The sequence below is a fragment of the Babylonia areolata genome, chromosome 7, assembly GCF_041734735.1.
Source record: "Babylonia areolata isolate BAREFJ2019XMU chromosome 7, ASM4173473v1, whole genome shotgun sequence".
NCBI lineage: Eukaryota > Metazoa > Mollusca > Gastropoda > Neogastropoda > Buccinidae > Babylonia > Babylonia areolata.
Window position 1 is genome coordinate 26,581,699 of NC_134882.1, and position 17,500 is coordinate 26,599,198.

At 47.5% G+C, this 17,500-nt stretch overlaps 1 protein-coding gene across 1 annotated transcript in view; it reads left to right on the forward strand.

The window, feature by feature from the left end:
- Positions 1-17,500, forward strand: part of LOC143284216 (amyloid beta precursor protein binding family B member 2-like) — a 278,400-nt gene that overhangs the window by 189,460 nt on the left and 71,440 nt on the right. Inside the window, exon 8 of the mRNA XM_076590882.1 lies at positions 8,560-8,693. Coding sequence (XP_076446997.1) covers positions 8,560-8,693 — 134 coding nt within the window. The remainder of the gene's footprint in view (positions 1-8,559; positions 8,694-17,500) is intronic.

The window sequence follows — 17,500 nt, forward strand, 5'->3', positions numbered from 1 at the left end:
GTTGTTGTTTTCATTCTGACGTCATTAAATGCATTTTCATGTAGTAGTGATTGTTATGCAAACTGTAGACGTCAATATTTTCACCTGACCTGGCAGGGACCCCATCCCTCCCCTCCCCACCCCACCCCAACCCCACACTCCCTCTGGGGTCATCACGATGAAACGAGCCCGTGAGAACAGGAGCTGCTGGAGACTTCTGTGCATGCCCCTCCGTTTTCACCCTGTCATGCCAGCAGCCGTGCGTCAAATGCTTCACTGTGGATTCGGTTTACATCAAATTTACATGCATTGTGTGGTCTTGAATTCGCAACGCATGCATTGTGTGGTCTGAATTCGCGAGCATGCATTGTGTGGTCTGAATTCGCAACGCATGCATTGTGTGGTCTGAATTCGCGCGCATGCATTGTGTGGTCTGAATTCGCAACGCATTGTGTGGTCTGAGTTCACAACGCATTGTGTGGTCTGTGTTCACAACGCATTGTGTGGTCTGAATTCGCAACGCATTGTGTGGTCTGAATTCGCAACGCATAGTGTGGTCTGAATTCGCAACGCATTGTGCGGTCTGTGTTCACAACGCATTGTGTGGTCTGAATTCGCAACGCATTGTGTGGTCTGAGTTCACAACGCATTGTGTGGTCTGTGTTCACAACGCATTGTGTGGTCTGAATTCGCACATGCATTGTGTGGTCTGAGTTCACAACGCATTGTGTGGTCTGAATTCGCACGTGCATTGTGTGGTCTGTGTTCACAACGCATTGTGTGGTCTGAATTCGCAACGCATTGTGTGGTCTGAATTCGCACGTGCATTGTGTGGTCTGAGTTCACAACGCATTCCCAGCTGTATTCAACTTCGAGCACGTTTGTAAACACACGACGGTCCACTGCAGTTTGAAATGGATCCTGACCTTTATTGACTCACGTGCGTAAACAATTTGAATCAATGTAATCACCCGGTCTGTGTTGTCCGTGCGCGCGTGCGTGCGTGTGTGTGTGGGGAGAGGGGGGGGGGGTAAACTATGATTTTGGCATTTCCTCGGCAACTGCAAAATAGATAAATACTTAAATCAGGATATGATAATGATAATAATAATAACTGGACATTTATCAGCGCTTTCCTCATTGCACAAAGCGCTTTACAATCCGCACACACACGCATACAAAACACACCCAGTCCTGAACTCACAACCATGCACAATAAACATATTTATGCGCATACAAATTCGTACGTACAATACATACATACATACAAACACAATCAGCTACCTATTTTTTATGTATGAGAGAGGGTTTACTATTTAAAAAAAATTTAAAAAAAAAAAAAACAAAAAGATGCACTGTCCATACAAGGCAATAGATAAACAGAAAGGCAGCACGGCTGGCGACAGGTCACGGTGACACAAGAACACACTGTGCAGACCTGCACAGCAGAGCCCACAGACCCAGCTTCCCACAGGAGGCAGCCAGGTGCTGACAGTCAGTAAGGTGACGTGCCGGGGGCCCGGTGTGATGCCCCCTGAATGACCCCTGAATGCCCCCTGAATGACCCCACCCCGTGGAGTTTTTCCGGTAACAGCCTGACGAAACTTCAGTGGGGAGTTTGTCCCCGGGGAAGACTCCAAACCCTTGCCCTGAAAGGACTGCACTGGCCCCGGAATAACTCCCTTGGACGCTTTTGTGGTCATGGGATGGAGTGGTTTTTGATTCTGCCTCCAAATGACCCACTTTTTTTCTACACACACACACACACACACACACACACACACACACACGATATATATACATACATATATAATAAAAATGTTCTTGTGGACATAGTGGTTGGGGAAAATATGGTACATGTGGTGGACTTTGAAATAATATATATATATATATATATATATATATATATATATATAAGAAGAAAAAGATGGCCTGGTCTGAAGTAACTCCAAGGGGAGTCGGTGTTTCAGGCCCATCACCAGCGGAGTGGAAACACAGTGCTCAGAGTGATGTCCAGGCAACACACCGGGTTTCCGTGTGAGGCAGCTGAGTGCTGACAGTCCGTCAGCTGACGTGGCGGGCACGGTAGACAGGGTACTGACGGTGAGGAGGAGGGGGTGGGGGAGAGGGGGTGAACCCATGACATCACCGCTCGTTTAGCACCATGCTGATGGCTGGGCGCGGGTCGGGCAGGAAGGAAAGTGGACCACTGGCTGATGATCACTGTGTGTCTCCCCGTGGTCTGTCAGTGTGTGGATGGATGGATGGAGAAAAGGGGGTGGAGGGAGAGAGAGAGAGAGGGGGGGGGGGGGGGGGCTATGAGAATATGGGCTGGTGTCTGGGATGAGGAATGGGCCTGTGGCAATATCTGACTGAGGGACAGAAAAGGAGAAAAGAAAAAAGAAAAATAGAAGAAGAAAAAAAAAAGGAAGTGATTGCTCTGGCCAGGTGATTTATGTCCCCTGTTATATAGTCACGTGATCACCATCCTGTGGTAACGAGAATGGAATGATCGGTCTGTCTGTCTGGCTGCTTTGCTTTTCCGCCAACCCCCCCCCCCCCTTCCACTCCCCTCCTCCCCGACCCCTCACCACCACCACCACCATCACTCTGCAAAATATATACGGCCTGTGGTTTTCTGCCACCTCCTTCCCCTGCTCCCCCTTCCTCTCTCTCTCCCCCCCCCCCCCCCCCCCCCCCCCCCCCCCCCCCCCCCCCCTACAAAGTACACAGAGCTGGATGCTGTCAGCGGCAGTTTTCCCCCAATAGCTATCATTCCTCCCCTGGACCCCTTCCATCGTCCCTCTGAATGCTTCTGTCACTGGGCTGGTCCCAGAATAGTATCAGACGTCTCAGCTCCGTTCACTCTCCCGGACAGACGCCAGTGCCCCCAAGGGACGGACTAGACTGGACACCCCCCCCCCCCGCACCCTCCCCCCTGGACACAGAACTCTGTGAGTCAGTCAGACCTGCTGACATCAGGTCAAGGATAGGATGACGGTCAGGGCACACTGGCCCTGAATCTCACGACATGAAGGTCCTGGCAACAGTGACAGCAACAGCAATCAACCAGTCAACCAATCAACACACACACACACACACACACACACACACACACACACACATGAAAGACTTCATGTCAAGTTTTGTCAACAATTATTTGGTGTACATAAAAGAGCAATGGTTCTCCCCGTTTTAGAATTAGGAAGATTTCATATTAGCCTAAAAATAGTATGTCAAGTTATTGGCTATTGGATACACATATTAGAGCTTCCTCAAAATTCACTTGTATACACAACATATAGATGCATGTATCGTCAAACAAATAAAAATGTTCAGTGGTTACTTTTCATAAGAAATGTATTGACTAGCACTGGGTTAGATTATGTTTGGAAAAACCAGTTCACTTTTAGTGTTAAAAGATTAAAGTATGCTGTATCCAAGAAGCTTGAAAATGAATATGTAAAATTTTGGAAACAGAAACATAACAGTTCATCTAAATTAGAATTTTGCATGAACGCTGTGACAAATTATAAAATTGAACCGTATTTAAAGAATACAGGAAATACACAACACAGGAAAGCACTGATCATGTTGCGAATCAGCGCCCACTGATGACTTACAAATCGAACAGGGAAGATATCAAAATACACCGAAAGAACAAAGACTATGTGATACTTGTAGTTTCAGTTTCAGTTTCAGTAGCTCAAGGAGGCGTCACTGCGTTCGGACAAAGCCATATACGCTACACCACATCTGCCAAGCAGATGCCTGACCAGCAGCGTAACCCAACGCGCTTAGTCAGGCCTTGAAAAAAACCCAAAAAAAACCAAAAAAAACCGGGGGAATAAATAATAGATAAGCTTGCATAAATAAATAAATAAATAAATAATAATTATAATATAGAAAAAGGTAGTAGTAATAATATTAGTAATACTAATAAAATGATAATAATAAAACATAAATAAATAAATAAATAAGACAACAATGGTGATAAATAAGCGAATAAATGTAAAATATGAAGACACACATTCACACATACACCCACACATGCATAACAGAAATGCACCAAACATGCAGTTTCACATATATGAAAGCACAGTCAGATACATATAAACGTACATGAGCTCCAACACACACACACCCACACACACACACACGCATTACCGTGCACCTCCTCTACCCCCCTCCTCCACACACTCATTTCTAGTCTAAGTATCGCAGCTTCCACGGCACACACACACACACACACACACACAAACACACACTCACAGAGATGAACACTTACTTGTACAAGCACATATGAAAGCACAGTCAAATACATATAAACGTACATGAGCTCCAACACACACACACACACACACACACACATTACCTTGCATCTCCTCTACCCCCTCCTCCACACACTCATTTCTAGTCTACGTATCGCAGCTTCCACGGCACACACACACACACACACACACACACACACACTCACAGAGATGAACACTTACTTGTACAAGCACACACACATACGCCCATATCTCCCACCCCCAACCCCACACACGTACATACAAAGATATATATATATATATATATATATATATATATATATATATACGTTCCAATATCCTGTTGCTCCCACAGTGCAGGCATGCATACACTCACATACTTGTAACAGTTTAGAAGATGAGATTCACCTTTTAGACAATTGTGTAAAGTACAATACTTACAGATACAGATTCCTAATCGATATATGTCGTCTAAATGCAAAGCCTAGTGAATTGATCTTTCTAACAGAATTACAGCCAAGGCTGGCGAAATTTGTTCACGAATGTTTCTCTTCTTAATATGCTCATGTTAACGTTTCATTGTGTCTTATAAACTTTAAGGTTTTATGACAATAAAATTGTTCTAATCTATTCTATTCACACACAACACACACACACACACACACACACACACACACACACACACACACACACACACACACACTTTTCCAGGCATTAAAGCGTGTGGACTTCATAACTATTCAGTCGATGCATTACATAACGTACATTTTTACTTTTCACGTCTTCAGCGTGTTCGTATTCATTCAAATGTGCTGCACTGATATGTTCGAGATTCTGAATTTTACAATGACGGGCACACACAATGATGTGTGTGTGTGCAGATGTGCTTACTGTAGATTTCATAGTTCTGTTGAGGACAGAGAAAGAGAGAGAGGGTGGGGGGTTGGGGGATGTGGGGGGTACTGATCCCTATCATTGTCAGGCCTGACCGTGTGTGACCCGTGCCAGCAGCAGAAGCAGGAAGGGGAGGAGGGTGTGGGTTAGCGGTGTGGAAAAGCCGGTGGTTCAATGCTGAGAGAGACACGGAAAGAGGAACAAAGAGTAAAACCCGAAAGAAACAAACAAAATATTTCACTCTTCCCCACTCCCCTCCACTGCCACCCCCTAGAAATGTATGTTATGCTCTCTCTCTCTCTCTCTCTCTCTCTCTCTCTCTCTCTCTCTCTCTCTGTCTCTCTCTCTCTCTCTCTCTCTCTCTCTATCTATCTATCTCTCTATCTATCTATCTATCTCTCATGCCCTCTCTATCCATCTCCCTCAGCGACTCTCTTCTTTACATCTCTCTCACACACCACATGCAGTTCAGCTCGCACATATATCCACACATACACACACCACCCATGTTGTCCGATGCTTGTGTGTGGAATTGCCCATTATCTTGTTTCGGAGATGGGAGTCCGTAGAAAAAACAACAACAACAACAACCAAGGCTGAAGAGGAGGAAAAGGGCGGTGGACAAATGGGTGATGATGGTGACGGCGATAAGCGAGGTTTGTGGAGGGCCCGGCACTGCCAGGCATGGCTGATAGGATGATGGCTGTTGTTCTTATCGCCCCGCTCAAACGGCCACTGGACGGCAGAGATAAACGGCCGAGGAGCCCCTTACTCAGTGACATGTAAACAAGGGTGTAGTGTGCAAGTCAATGCCCTGTACCCGATCTGAACATTGGACACAACCTGATTTTGCCATAGCCTGAGATTATGCCAGGGATCATGGGTCTTTGTTTGTTTTGTTTTGTCTTTTTAATTTTCAGTTACTTATCTATTTATTGTGGGGTTACGCTGCTGGTCAGGCATCTGCTTGGCAGATGTGGTGTAGCGTATATGGATTTGTCCGGACGCAGTGACGGCTCCTTGAGCAACTGAAACTGAAACTGTGGGGTGGTGGTGGTATTTTAATATTTCTGAGTAAACATTTTCGGGTTGTCTGCGCGCGCGTGTATGTTCTTGTGTGTGTGTGTGTGTGTGTGTGTGTGTGTGTGTGTGTGTGTGTGTGTGTGAGGGGGTGGGGTGAGAGAGAGAACCTTGAAAAAAAAAAAAAAGGAAAGAAAGAAGGAAGGAGAAATGAAACAGGAATGCATCATAAACAAAAATGATGGGAAGAGTTAACATCAGACAATCAATCATAACAAACGTTCTGTATGATTGTAGAGCAATCCTTCTGCAGTAGCAAATGTGTGAGTGTTTTTTGTTATTTTTTGTTTTTGTTTTTGTTGTTTGTGTGTGTGGCTCTGTGTGCGTGCGTGTGTGTGTGTGTGTGCGCGCGCGCGTGTGTAAATATTTCCAACACCGCTGCCACAAGAACGCTCTCGCAGAATCAGTCCCGCATTGAAACCCACTTAAAACGTCGTTGGATTCAGAAATCTAGAGCTAGAGCGAGCCACACATTTGCAAATTAACGTATTATTGAAGCATTTCTCTGTGAGATATATCATCTTCCATTCAAGCAACAAAATAGATTGCCCACCTTACTTAACAAATCTAGATGCTTGTCAGAAATTATTTGTGATTAGTGCACATGTTTCTCTTATTTTCCTGCTTCATTTTATTTCCTGTCACGGCAGACACGGGAAATCTGAAAACTATGGCATGTGCATAAATTTCATTTGCTGATATCAGTGTAAACGGAACGACTTGTATTTCAGTGAAAAGAAATTGGAGTGTTTATTGTTCTGTTTAGACCAACATCTGTTTTTATTTCTGTCGTTGTTTGACTTCACACCCGCAAGGCTCAGCACTTACCATGACAGTTATGGGGACAGTGTTGTCAAAAACAAAGAAATACACGGAACCTGGTTGCCTTTAAATTCTTTCGCGAGCACTGTGCAGTAGCTGTGGTACAAGGACAACAAAGAGAAAGAACAAAATTCGGGTCAGCTTCTGTCAAGCTATCCACTTACAGAATGTTGCTCGAAATTCCTGACTAAAACGACATGTGTGCATACATTTATTTCTCGGGCGTGGTTGACTCGGAGATGCGCGGGGTACAGCTTTGCCACGTAGTTCCGAGTCAGATCTACTGTACCATCATTATCATCTGCATTTTCGTCATTACTACTTCGGTTTTGATTTTATTTCAATGTACCAAGCTGGGAAGCATGACCTTGTCAGGCAGTTCCAGACCTAGATCCATAACAGCATCGTCATCTACACCCTCGTCACCATGATCCCAGTTCTGATTTCTTCTCACCCATATGTCAGTGGTGAGTTTGTGTCGGGTGTCCTTGGTGTCGGCACTGTCATGGACAATGTCACTGGTGACGGTCTCCACTCCAATGGAAATGTTCACTGACTGTGAATCTGCGGCTGGGCAGCTAGCATAGTAGGAATACGCTGCGTTTCGTTTTCCTCGGTAAAAACGAGCACCAACGAGCACCAACTAACTCACACAGATCCCATGGCCTTCTGCTGGTGGACTCACGCCGACCTCACGTTGATCAGAATTCCCCGACAACAGCTGGCGCAAGGTCTGGGACAGAAGGGGACGGGGGACATGTGGCAGCAAACTACGTGAACCAAGGAAACAGTCCTTTGTTTCTCTCAGACCACGACGTACGGTCAGGTAAAACGGAGAGGAGACAGTGGAACACTTATGCTTCTGCACGTGTGGAGGATTTCATGGATGAACTATTGCTGCTTTTCTGTCGGAGCGATTGTCGTAGGTGACGGAAAATGATTCTGTCAGTCTTCATGCTTAAAAATGAAGATGACGAGTATTGTATTGTATTGTACTGTTTGTTTTTTTGTTGTTGTTTTTTTTTCACAACATATTTCTGTGTGAAATTCGGGCTGTTTTCCCCAGGGAGAGCGCGTCGCTACACTGAGAGCGCCACCCCTTTTTTTTCTGCCTGCAATCTTCTTTTGGTTTTCCTATCGAAGTGGATTTTTCTACCGAAGTTAGCCAGGGACAACCCTTTTGTTGCCGTGGGTTCTTTAACGTGCGCTAAGGTGGTAAGACGACAGTGAAGATGATGATGATGATGTTGACAATGGTGACGGCGACGACGACGATGATGATGATATTGGTGGTGGTGATGATCAGTATCAGTAGCTCAAGGAGGCGTCACTGCGTTCGGTCAAATCCATATATGCTACACCACATCTGCCAAGCAGATGCCTGACCAGCAGCGTAACCCAACGCGCTTAGTCAGGCCTCGAGAAAAAAATTAAAACAAAAACGAAACAAACAAAAAAAAAGAAGAAGACAGAGGGCTTCACCAACACATGTGAATGCATTCTTTCTTTCCAGACGAGGACGGGCCGTACTACTGGCACATCAAGAGCGGAACCATCCAGCGGGACCCCCCTCCCCCCGCCCCTCCAGACGGCCCCACCCTCTGCACTGCACGTGCCGTCCGCTCCTTCTCCCTGGCCAGTGACTCGGTCAGTGATGTCTGTCCTTCCCTCTGTCTGGTCAGTGATGTCTGTCCTTCCCTCTGTCTTTCTGGTCAGTGATGTCTGTCCTTCCCTCTGTGTGTCTGGTCAGTGATGTCTGTCCTTCCCTCTGTCTGTCTGGTCAGTGATGTCTGTCTTTCCCTCTGTCTGGACAGTGATGTCTGTCCTTCCCTCTGTCTGTCTGGTCAGTGATGTCTGTCCTTCCCTCTGTCTGTCTGGTCAGTGATGTCTGTCTTTCCCTCTGTCTGTCTGGTCAGTGATGTCTGTCCTTCCCTCTGTCTGTCTGGTCAGTGATGTCTGTCTTTCCCTCTGTCTGTCTGGTTAGTGATGTCTGTCCTTCCCTCTGTCTGTCTGGTTAGTGATGTCTGTCTTTCCCTCTGTCTGTCTGGTTAGTGATGTCTGTCTGGTTAGTGAGGTCTGTCCTTCCCTCTGTCTGTCTGGTTAGTGATGTCTGTCCTTCCCTCTGTCTGTCTGGTTAGTGATGTCTGTCTTTCCCTCTGTCTGTCTGGTTAGTGATGTCTGTCCTTCCCTCTGTCTGTCTGGTTAGTGATGTCTGTCTTTCCCTCTGTCTGTCTGGTTAGTGATGTCTGTCCTTCCCTCTGTCTGTCTGGTTAGTGATGTCTGTCCTTCCCTCTGTCTGGACAGTGATGTCTGTCTGTCCCTCTGTCTGTCTGGTCAGTGATGTCTGTCTTTCCCTCTGTCTGGTCAGTGATGTCTGTCTTTCCCTCTGTCTGTCTGGTCAGTGATGTCTGTCTGTCCCTCTGTCTGTCTGGTCAGTGATGTCTGTCCGTCCCTCTGTCTGTCTGGTTAGTGATGTCTGTCCTTCCCTCTGTCTGTCTGGTTAGTGATGTCTGTCTTTCCCTCTGTCTGTCTGGTTAGTGATGTCTGTCCTTCCCTCTGTCTGTCTGGTTAGTGATGTCTGTCCTTCCCTCTGTCTGGACAGTGATGTCTGTCTGTCCCTCTGTCTGTCTGGTCAGTGATGTCTGTCTTTCCCTCTGTCTGGTCAGTGATGTCTGTCTTTCCCTCTGTCTGTCTGGTCAGTGATGTCTGTCTGTCCCTCTGTCTGTCTGGTCAGTGATGTCTGTCCTTCCCTCTGTCTGTCTGGTCAGTGATGTCTGTCTTTCCCTCTGTCTGGTCAGTGATGTCTGTCTTTCCCTCTGTCTGTCTGGTCAGTGATGTCTGTCTGTCCCTCTGTCTGTCTGGTCAGTGATGTCTGTCCTTCCCTCTGTCTGTCTGGTCAGTGATGTCTGTCCTTCCCTCTGTCTGTCTGGTCAGTGATGTCTGTCTGTCCCTCTGTCTGGTCAGTGATGTCTGTCTTTCCCTCTGTCTGGTCAGTGATGTCTGTCCTTCCCTCTGTCTGTCTGGTCAGTGATGTCTGTCTTTCCCTCTGTCTGGTCAATGATGTCTGTCTTTCCCTCTGTCTGGTCAGTGATGTCTGTCCTTCCCTCTGTCTGTCTGGTCAGTGATGTCTGTCCTTCCCTCTGTCTGTCTGGTCAGTGATGTCTGTCCTTCCCTCTGTCTGGTCAGTGATGTCTGTCTTTCCCTCTGTCTGTCTGGACAGTGATGTCTGTCTTTCCCTCTGTCTGGTCAGTGATGTCTGTCTTTCCCTCTGTCTGGACAGTGATGTCTGTCTGTACCTCTGTCTGTCTGGTCAGTGATGTATGTCTTTCCCTCTGTCTGTCTGGACAGTGATGTCTGTCCTTCCCTCTGTCTGTCTGGTCAGTGATGTCTGTCTTTCCCTCTGTCTGTCTGGTCAGTGATGTCTGTCCTTCCCTCTGTCTGGTCAGTGATGTCTGTCTTTCCGTCTGTCTGGTCAGTGATGTCTGTCCTTCCCTCTGTCTGGTCAGTGATGTCTGTCTTTCCCTCTGTCTGTCTGGTCAGTGATGTCTGTCCTTCCCTCTGTCTGTCTGGTCAGTGATGTCTGTCCTTCCCTCTGTCTGTCTGGACAGTGATGTCTGTCTTTCCCTCTGTCTGGTCAGTGATGTCTGTCTGTCCCTCTGTCTGTCTAGTCAGTGATGTCTGTCTGTCCCTCTGTCTGTCTGGACAGTGATGTCTGTCTGTCCCTCTGTCTGGTCCGTGATGTATGTCTTTCCCTCTGTCTGTCTGGTCAGTGATGTATGTCTTTCCCTCTGTCTGTCTGGTTAGTGATGTCTGTCCTTCCCTCTGTCTGGACAGTGATGTCTGTCTGTCCCTCTGTCTGTCTGGTCAGTGATGTCTGTCTTTCCCTCTGTCTGGTCAATGATGTCTGTCTGTCCCTCTGTCTGTCTGGTCAGTGATGTCTGTCCTTCCCTCTGTCTGGACAGTGATGTCTGTCCTTCCCTCTGTCTGTCTGGACAGTGATGTTTGTCCTTCCCTCTGTCTGTCTGGTTAGTGATGTCTGTCTTTCCCTCTGTCTGTCTGGTTAGTGATGTCTGTCTGTCCCTCTGTCTGTCTGGTCAGTGATGTCTGTCCTTCCCTCTGTCTGGACAGTGATGTCTGTCTTTCCCTCTGTCTGTCTGGTCAGTGATGTCTGTCTTTCCCTCTGTCTGGTCAGTGATGTCTGTCTTTCCCTCTGTCTGGACAGTGATGTCTATCTTTCCCTCTGTCTGGTCAGTGATGTCTGTCTTTCCCTCTGTCTGTCTGGTCAGTGATGTCTGTCTTTCCCTCTGTCTGTCTGGTCAGTGATGTCTGTCCTTCCCTCTGTCTGGTCAGTGATGTCTGTCTGTCCCTCTGTCTGTCTGGTCAGTGATGTATGTCTTTCCCTCTGTCTGTCTGGTTAGTGATGTCTGTCCTTCCCTCTGTCTGTCTGGTCAGTGATGTCTGTCTGTCCCTCTGTCTGGTTAGTGATGTCTGTCTTTCCCTCTGTCTGGTCAGTGATGTCTGTCCTTCCCTCTGTCTGTCTGGTCAGTGATGTCTGTCCTTCCCTCTGTGTGGTCAGTGATGTCTGTCTGTCCCTCTGTCTGGTCAGTGATGTCTGTCCTTCCCTCTGTCTGGTCAGTGATGTCTGTCCTTCCCTCTGTCTGTCTGGTCAGTGATGTCTGTCCTTCCCTCTGTGTGGTCAGTGATGTCTGTCTTTCCCTCTGTCTGTCTGGACAGTGATGTCTGTCTTTCCCTCTGTCTGGTCAGTGATGTATGTCTTTCCCTCTGTCTGGTCAGTGATGTCTGTCTTTCCCTCTGTCTGGACAGTGATGTCTGTCTGTACCTCTGTCTGTCTGGTCAGTGATGTATGTCTTTCCCTCTGTCTGTCTGGACAGTGATGTCTGTCCTTCCCTCTGTCTGTCTGGTCAGTGATGTCTGTCTTTCCCTCTGTCTGTCTGGACAGTGATGTCTGTCTTTCCCTCTGTCTAGTCAGTGATGTCTGTCTGTCCCTCTGTCTGTCTAGTCAGTGATGTCTGTCTGTCCCTCTGTCTGTCTGGACAGTGATGTCTGTCTGTCCCTCTGTCTGGTCCGTGATGTATGTCTTTCCCTCTGTCTGTCTGGTCAGTGATGTATGTCTTTCCCTCTGTCTGTCTGGTCAGTGATGTCTGTCCTTCCCTCTGTCTGTCTGGTCAGTGATGTCTGTCTTTCCCTCTGTCTGGTCAGTGATGTCTGTCTTTCCCTCTGTCTGTCTGGTCAGTGATGTCTGTCCTTCCCTCTGTCTGTCTGGACAGTGATGTCTGTCTTTCCCTCTGTCTGTCTGGTCAGTGATGTCTGTCTTTCCCTCTGTCTGTCTGGTCAGTGATGTCTGTCTTTCCCTCTGTCTGGTCAGTGATGTCTGTCCTTCCCTCTGTCTGTCTGGTCAGTGATGTCTGTCTTTCCCTCTGTCTGTCTGGTCAGTGATGTCTGTCTTTCCCTCCCTCTGTCTGGACAGTGATGTCTGTCTGTCCTTCTGTCTGGTCAGTGATGTCTGTCTTTCCCTCTGTCTGGTCAGTGATGTCTGTCCTTCCCTCTGTCTGTCTGGTCAGTGATGTCTGTCCTTCCCTCTGTCTGTCTGGTCAGTGATGTCTGTCTTTCCCTCTGTCTGTCTGGTCAGTGATGTCTGTCTTTCCCTCTGTCTGTCTGGTCAGTGATGTCTGTCCTTCCCTCTGTCTGTCTGGTCAGTGATGTCTGTCCTTCCCTCTGTCTGTCTGGTCAGTGATGTCTGTCTTTCCCTCTGTCTGTCTGGTCAGTGATGTCTGTCTTTCCCTCTGTCTGTCTGGTCAGTGATGTCTGTCTTTCCCTCTGTCTGTCTGGTCAGTGATGTCTGTCTTTCCCTCTGTCTGGTCAGTGATGTCTGTCCTTCCCTCTGTCTGTCTGGTCAGTGATGTCTGTCTGTCCCTCTGTCTGTTTGGTCAGTGATGTCTGTCTGTCCCTCTGTCTGTCTGGTCAGTGATGTCTGTCTTTCTCTTTTTCTCTCTGGTCAGTGATATCTGTCCTTCTCTCTTTCTCTCTGGTCAGTAATGTATGTCTTTCTTTATTTCTGGTCAGTGATGTCTGTTTTTCCCTCTTTCTCCTTCGCTAGTGATGTCTGCCATTCTCTGGTTCTCGGTAACTCGGTGAATGATGGTTTCGCACGCACGCACGCGCACACATACACACACACACACATACACACACACTCTCTCTCTCTCTCTCATCCCCCACCTCACACACACACACACACACACACACACACACACACACACTGACCACCCTCCACCCCTGAATTGCTGCTGGCATGTCTGGTCCCGTGGAGCCCACTTGTGACGTCACAAGGCTTTCATTTCCTCTGCTTCCTAAAAACCCTCTCTGAACTGGCAGCTAAGTCACATTTACGTCTCCCAGTGGACCCGTCGGAGAGACAGACAGACAGGCAGGCAGACAGACAGACAGACAGACAAAGAAACAGACAGACAGTTATTCCGAGATTACTAGACCAGTAAAGAGAAGGGAGAGGGGAGGAAGGAGAGTAGCAGAAAAAGGGAGGCTGTTCCCATGACTGTGAAGAGGAGCTGACCCAGCAAACAGGCAGGCAGGAGATGATTAAACCCTTGCCCAGCCAAACACTCTGGATGGTGGGGGGGAAGACCACTTTCTCTTGGTGGCAAAGGCCAGCCCAGTCGAGGGCCGTTGAGCGTGAGCAACTCGTTTTTTGTGGGTTTCTCTCTCTCTCTCTCTCCAAAGGCTTGGTCCTGTGAGGCCGGCCCAGACGTTATGAACTGGCTCTACAGCCCCACCTCTCCAGCGTTTCCGATCAGACAGCGGTCCCTCTCCTCTCCTGTGTGTGTTGGCTAGGGGAGGTAACGGGAGGAGATGAGCTCAGCATCATAAAATGGACGGCCGCGAAGATTTCTTCTTGTCCGCCTTCTCCCTGGGGTCTACTGCAGTCCGTCCTCAGGAAGTGGTGTAAGGCGACATCGCTTCCAGACACTGGTTATGAAGCAGGAGAAAATAGGTCACTGGGGGTGCATCATGGATGGAGTGCTCGTCTTGTCTTGTTCTCTGGACGTGTTGTGTGTCAGCTGAAAGGCTGTACAGACTGGATTGTTGGAGGTGTTATTGCACCAGTCACACCATTGAGGAGGTGTTATTGCACCAGTCACACCATTGAGAAGGTGTTATTGCACCAGTCACACCATTGAGAAGGTGTTATTGCACCAGTCACACCATTGAGAAGGTGTTATTGCACCAGTCACACCATTGAGGAGGTGTTATTGCACCAGTCACACCATTGAGAAGGTGTTATTGCACCAGTCACACCATTGAGAAGGTGTTATTGCACCAGTCACACCATTGAGGAGGTGTTATTGCACCAGTCACATCATTGAGGAGGTGTTACTGCACCAGTCACATCATTGAGGAGGTGTTACTGCACCAGTCACATCATTGAGGAGGTGTTATTGCACCAGTCACATCATTGAGGAGGTATTATTGCACCAGTCATATCACTGATAAATCGTCAGATAAGTTGGGCCAAGCAGTTATCTGCAATACGCATTCTTGTGCACACACGCTCATCGGTATGCACACAGACAAACGCACACACACACACACACACACACACACACACACATGGCCAACATGTCTTTGAAGGTGCCCCATGCCGCCAATACCCAACAGTACACTAGAATGTGGCTGTCCCCAGTCAGCGACAAAATCCAACCCTGTCCTTTCTTCCACATCAGCTCAGCTGATAGAATGACTGATTTATTGCTAAAGGTTGTCACTTCAATTTCGAGTTAGGCGCCTGTGTGTGGCTTTCTAACTAGTTGCACATGTTGGCTTGCTGTCTTGGTGGTTTGGTTACGTCCCTCAATACTGATGGTGTCAGAGTGTTTAGCGTTGTCTCACTCTTTTAGTGTATCAATGCAGTGGTAAATGAAGTTCTAAAACTGAGGATTCACCCACTGAACAAACTGTCCCCAGACTGAGTTGTGAATTATCCAGCTGTGTATCACTGGTGGAAGCCAGCAATGTCCATTATGAAGGATATGGGGGTGACAGAATGGTCATGTCTTCCTCTGATCCTTCACGTCAGAAAACATGCACCAGCTGTCAGGCTTCATGTGCAGCGAAGTGCACAGCTATGATGTAGGTTGTTCATTGTGGAAATCATAGATTCATACAAGGGGAGATGATGGGTGAAAGTCTAATGGGACAGTTGAGTTTACAGAAGTCTATAATGTGTCTTTTGTTTGTGACTTATATAGACTGCTTTGACCATTACAAATCGATATTCCACCATCTTATCAAATATATCTCATTGCTTGTTAAATGACAGACCAGCTCACTTACAACACCATCCACTGTTTGTGAAACTGTTCGATATTTTTCATGGTAGTGATTGACATACTGGTTTAAACGTCCATCGCTCATTCACTGGTTGATGTGGACAGTCACGTCACATGTCAGTGTTCATTGACCACTGCGCCACCATGGTGGAGCCCTGTGTGAGGGGAAGCTTTGTGCAGCAAGGGATGATCATCCTGGGGTGGCGGTCAGAGCGGATTTTCTGCCCCGTCTGGTGTGCTTCACGCTTCAGCAGCCAGTGTGTGTGGGCCTGGGGACACGGGGAGATGAGGCAGGGGTGAGTGTGGCGGAGGTGATGTCTCCATGGTCTGAGCTGACTGCCGTGGTCAGTGGACAGAGGGCTGCAGCTTCAGTGTGTGTCTGAAGCTGGGAGAAACCACCACTACTTCTTGAGTCATGGCAGCAGACTGTACTGGGGCTGATGGTGTGTCACAATAGTCTGTCTTGTCAGCGCTGAGGTGAGGAACGGGAGAGAGGAAAAGACCATGCTGATGTTTGCCAGCGATCTGACCCATTTTGCACCCAAAACCCTGTTTTGCATTTCATCCATTTCATCACCTTTTGCCTTTTGCACAAAATGTTGCCTTGAGGAACAAATTATTACTGAATACAAGCTCAGAAGATTCCTTCTGAAGGGACGCATTTAAAATATGTGAAGAACTCTGTCGACTTTGTTGAGTTTGCGAAAATGTGCTTTATCTCATTGACATTTATTTCAGCCCATCCAAACAAAACACACACACACACACACACACACACACACACACACACACACACACACACACACACACACAAGAAAAAAACAACAACCGAAAAACATTGTGTACTGCCTTAACCTCTAGATGTCAAATCCATACATTCGTTTCGTGTCCTTTTTGCACATCATGACTAACGTCAGTTTACTGATGACACCACCGTGGCTGGTGTGGGTTTGGTATTGTCCAGTTTCCTTTACCCTCCGAACCTGACATGGATAACAGGATCTTTAACATAGTCAATTTTCTGCATGCGTGTACACGCGAATATCCTGTTTAAGCCAAGGGCTTCGGGCACCTGCAAATCATCACATGTTCTGATCTGGTGAAACTGGAAACACATTTTGGATTTTGGGGCGAGGTTCTAGCAATTCCACAAGTAAGTCACACACACACACACACACACACACACACACACACACACACACACACACACACACACACACACACACACACACACACACACACACTCACAAAGATGCCCCCCCTCTCTCTCTCCCTCTCTCTCTCTCTCTCCTGTAATATTCCTGCGATTGATATGCTTATCCAGATTGTACCAACTTTACACACACACACACACACACACACACACACACACACACACACACACACACACACACACACACACACACACACACACACACACACACAAAGATACCTCTCTCTCTCTCTCTTTCTCTCTCTCTCCCGTAATATTCCTGCGATTGATATGCTTATCCAGATTGTACCAACTTTACACACACACACACACACACACACACACACACACACACACACACAACACCGCAGTGTTGAGGTACGTCTTTCGTGACAGTGCATTATCCAGATTTTGCCCAAAGGTGAAACACATCACGTTCACTCCACAGTGATCAACGTGACTGCACGGTGCGTCGTTCACATCCCCGCTGTGATTGATTCTCTGTCAGCAGTGCAATTTTTCTGATCCATCTGTGCAGTGATTTTTTGCTTCTCATAGTCATGCAATATTGCGAGGGAATGAGACATCTTCGGATGGTATATTCATCTTATGTTGTGGTCATTTATAATCCGACTTATTGTCATATGTTCTCTTATGTGCTGACTGCAGGAGCCATTGATTTTGTCCGTTACGATCACGCTGACTGGCTTTGTCCTGTGGTAAAGGGGGATGAAGCTGCAGCATCCTCCATCCCTTAATGGGATTGGATCTTGGGGACGGTGTGCCGTGTTGGGAGCCTGACTGGGAACCCTGTCCACAGCTTAGTGCTGATCACGTCGCTCTGATCTGTGATGACCAGGCATCAGCAACGTGTTCAGCGGGGAGGGCAGCGGCCT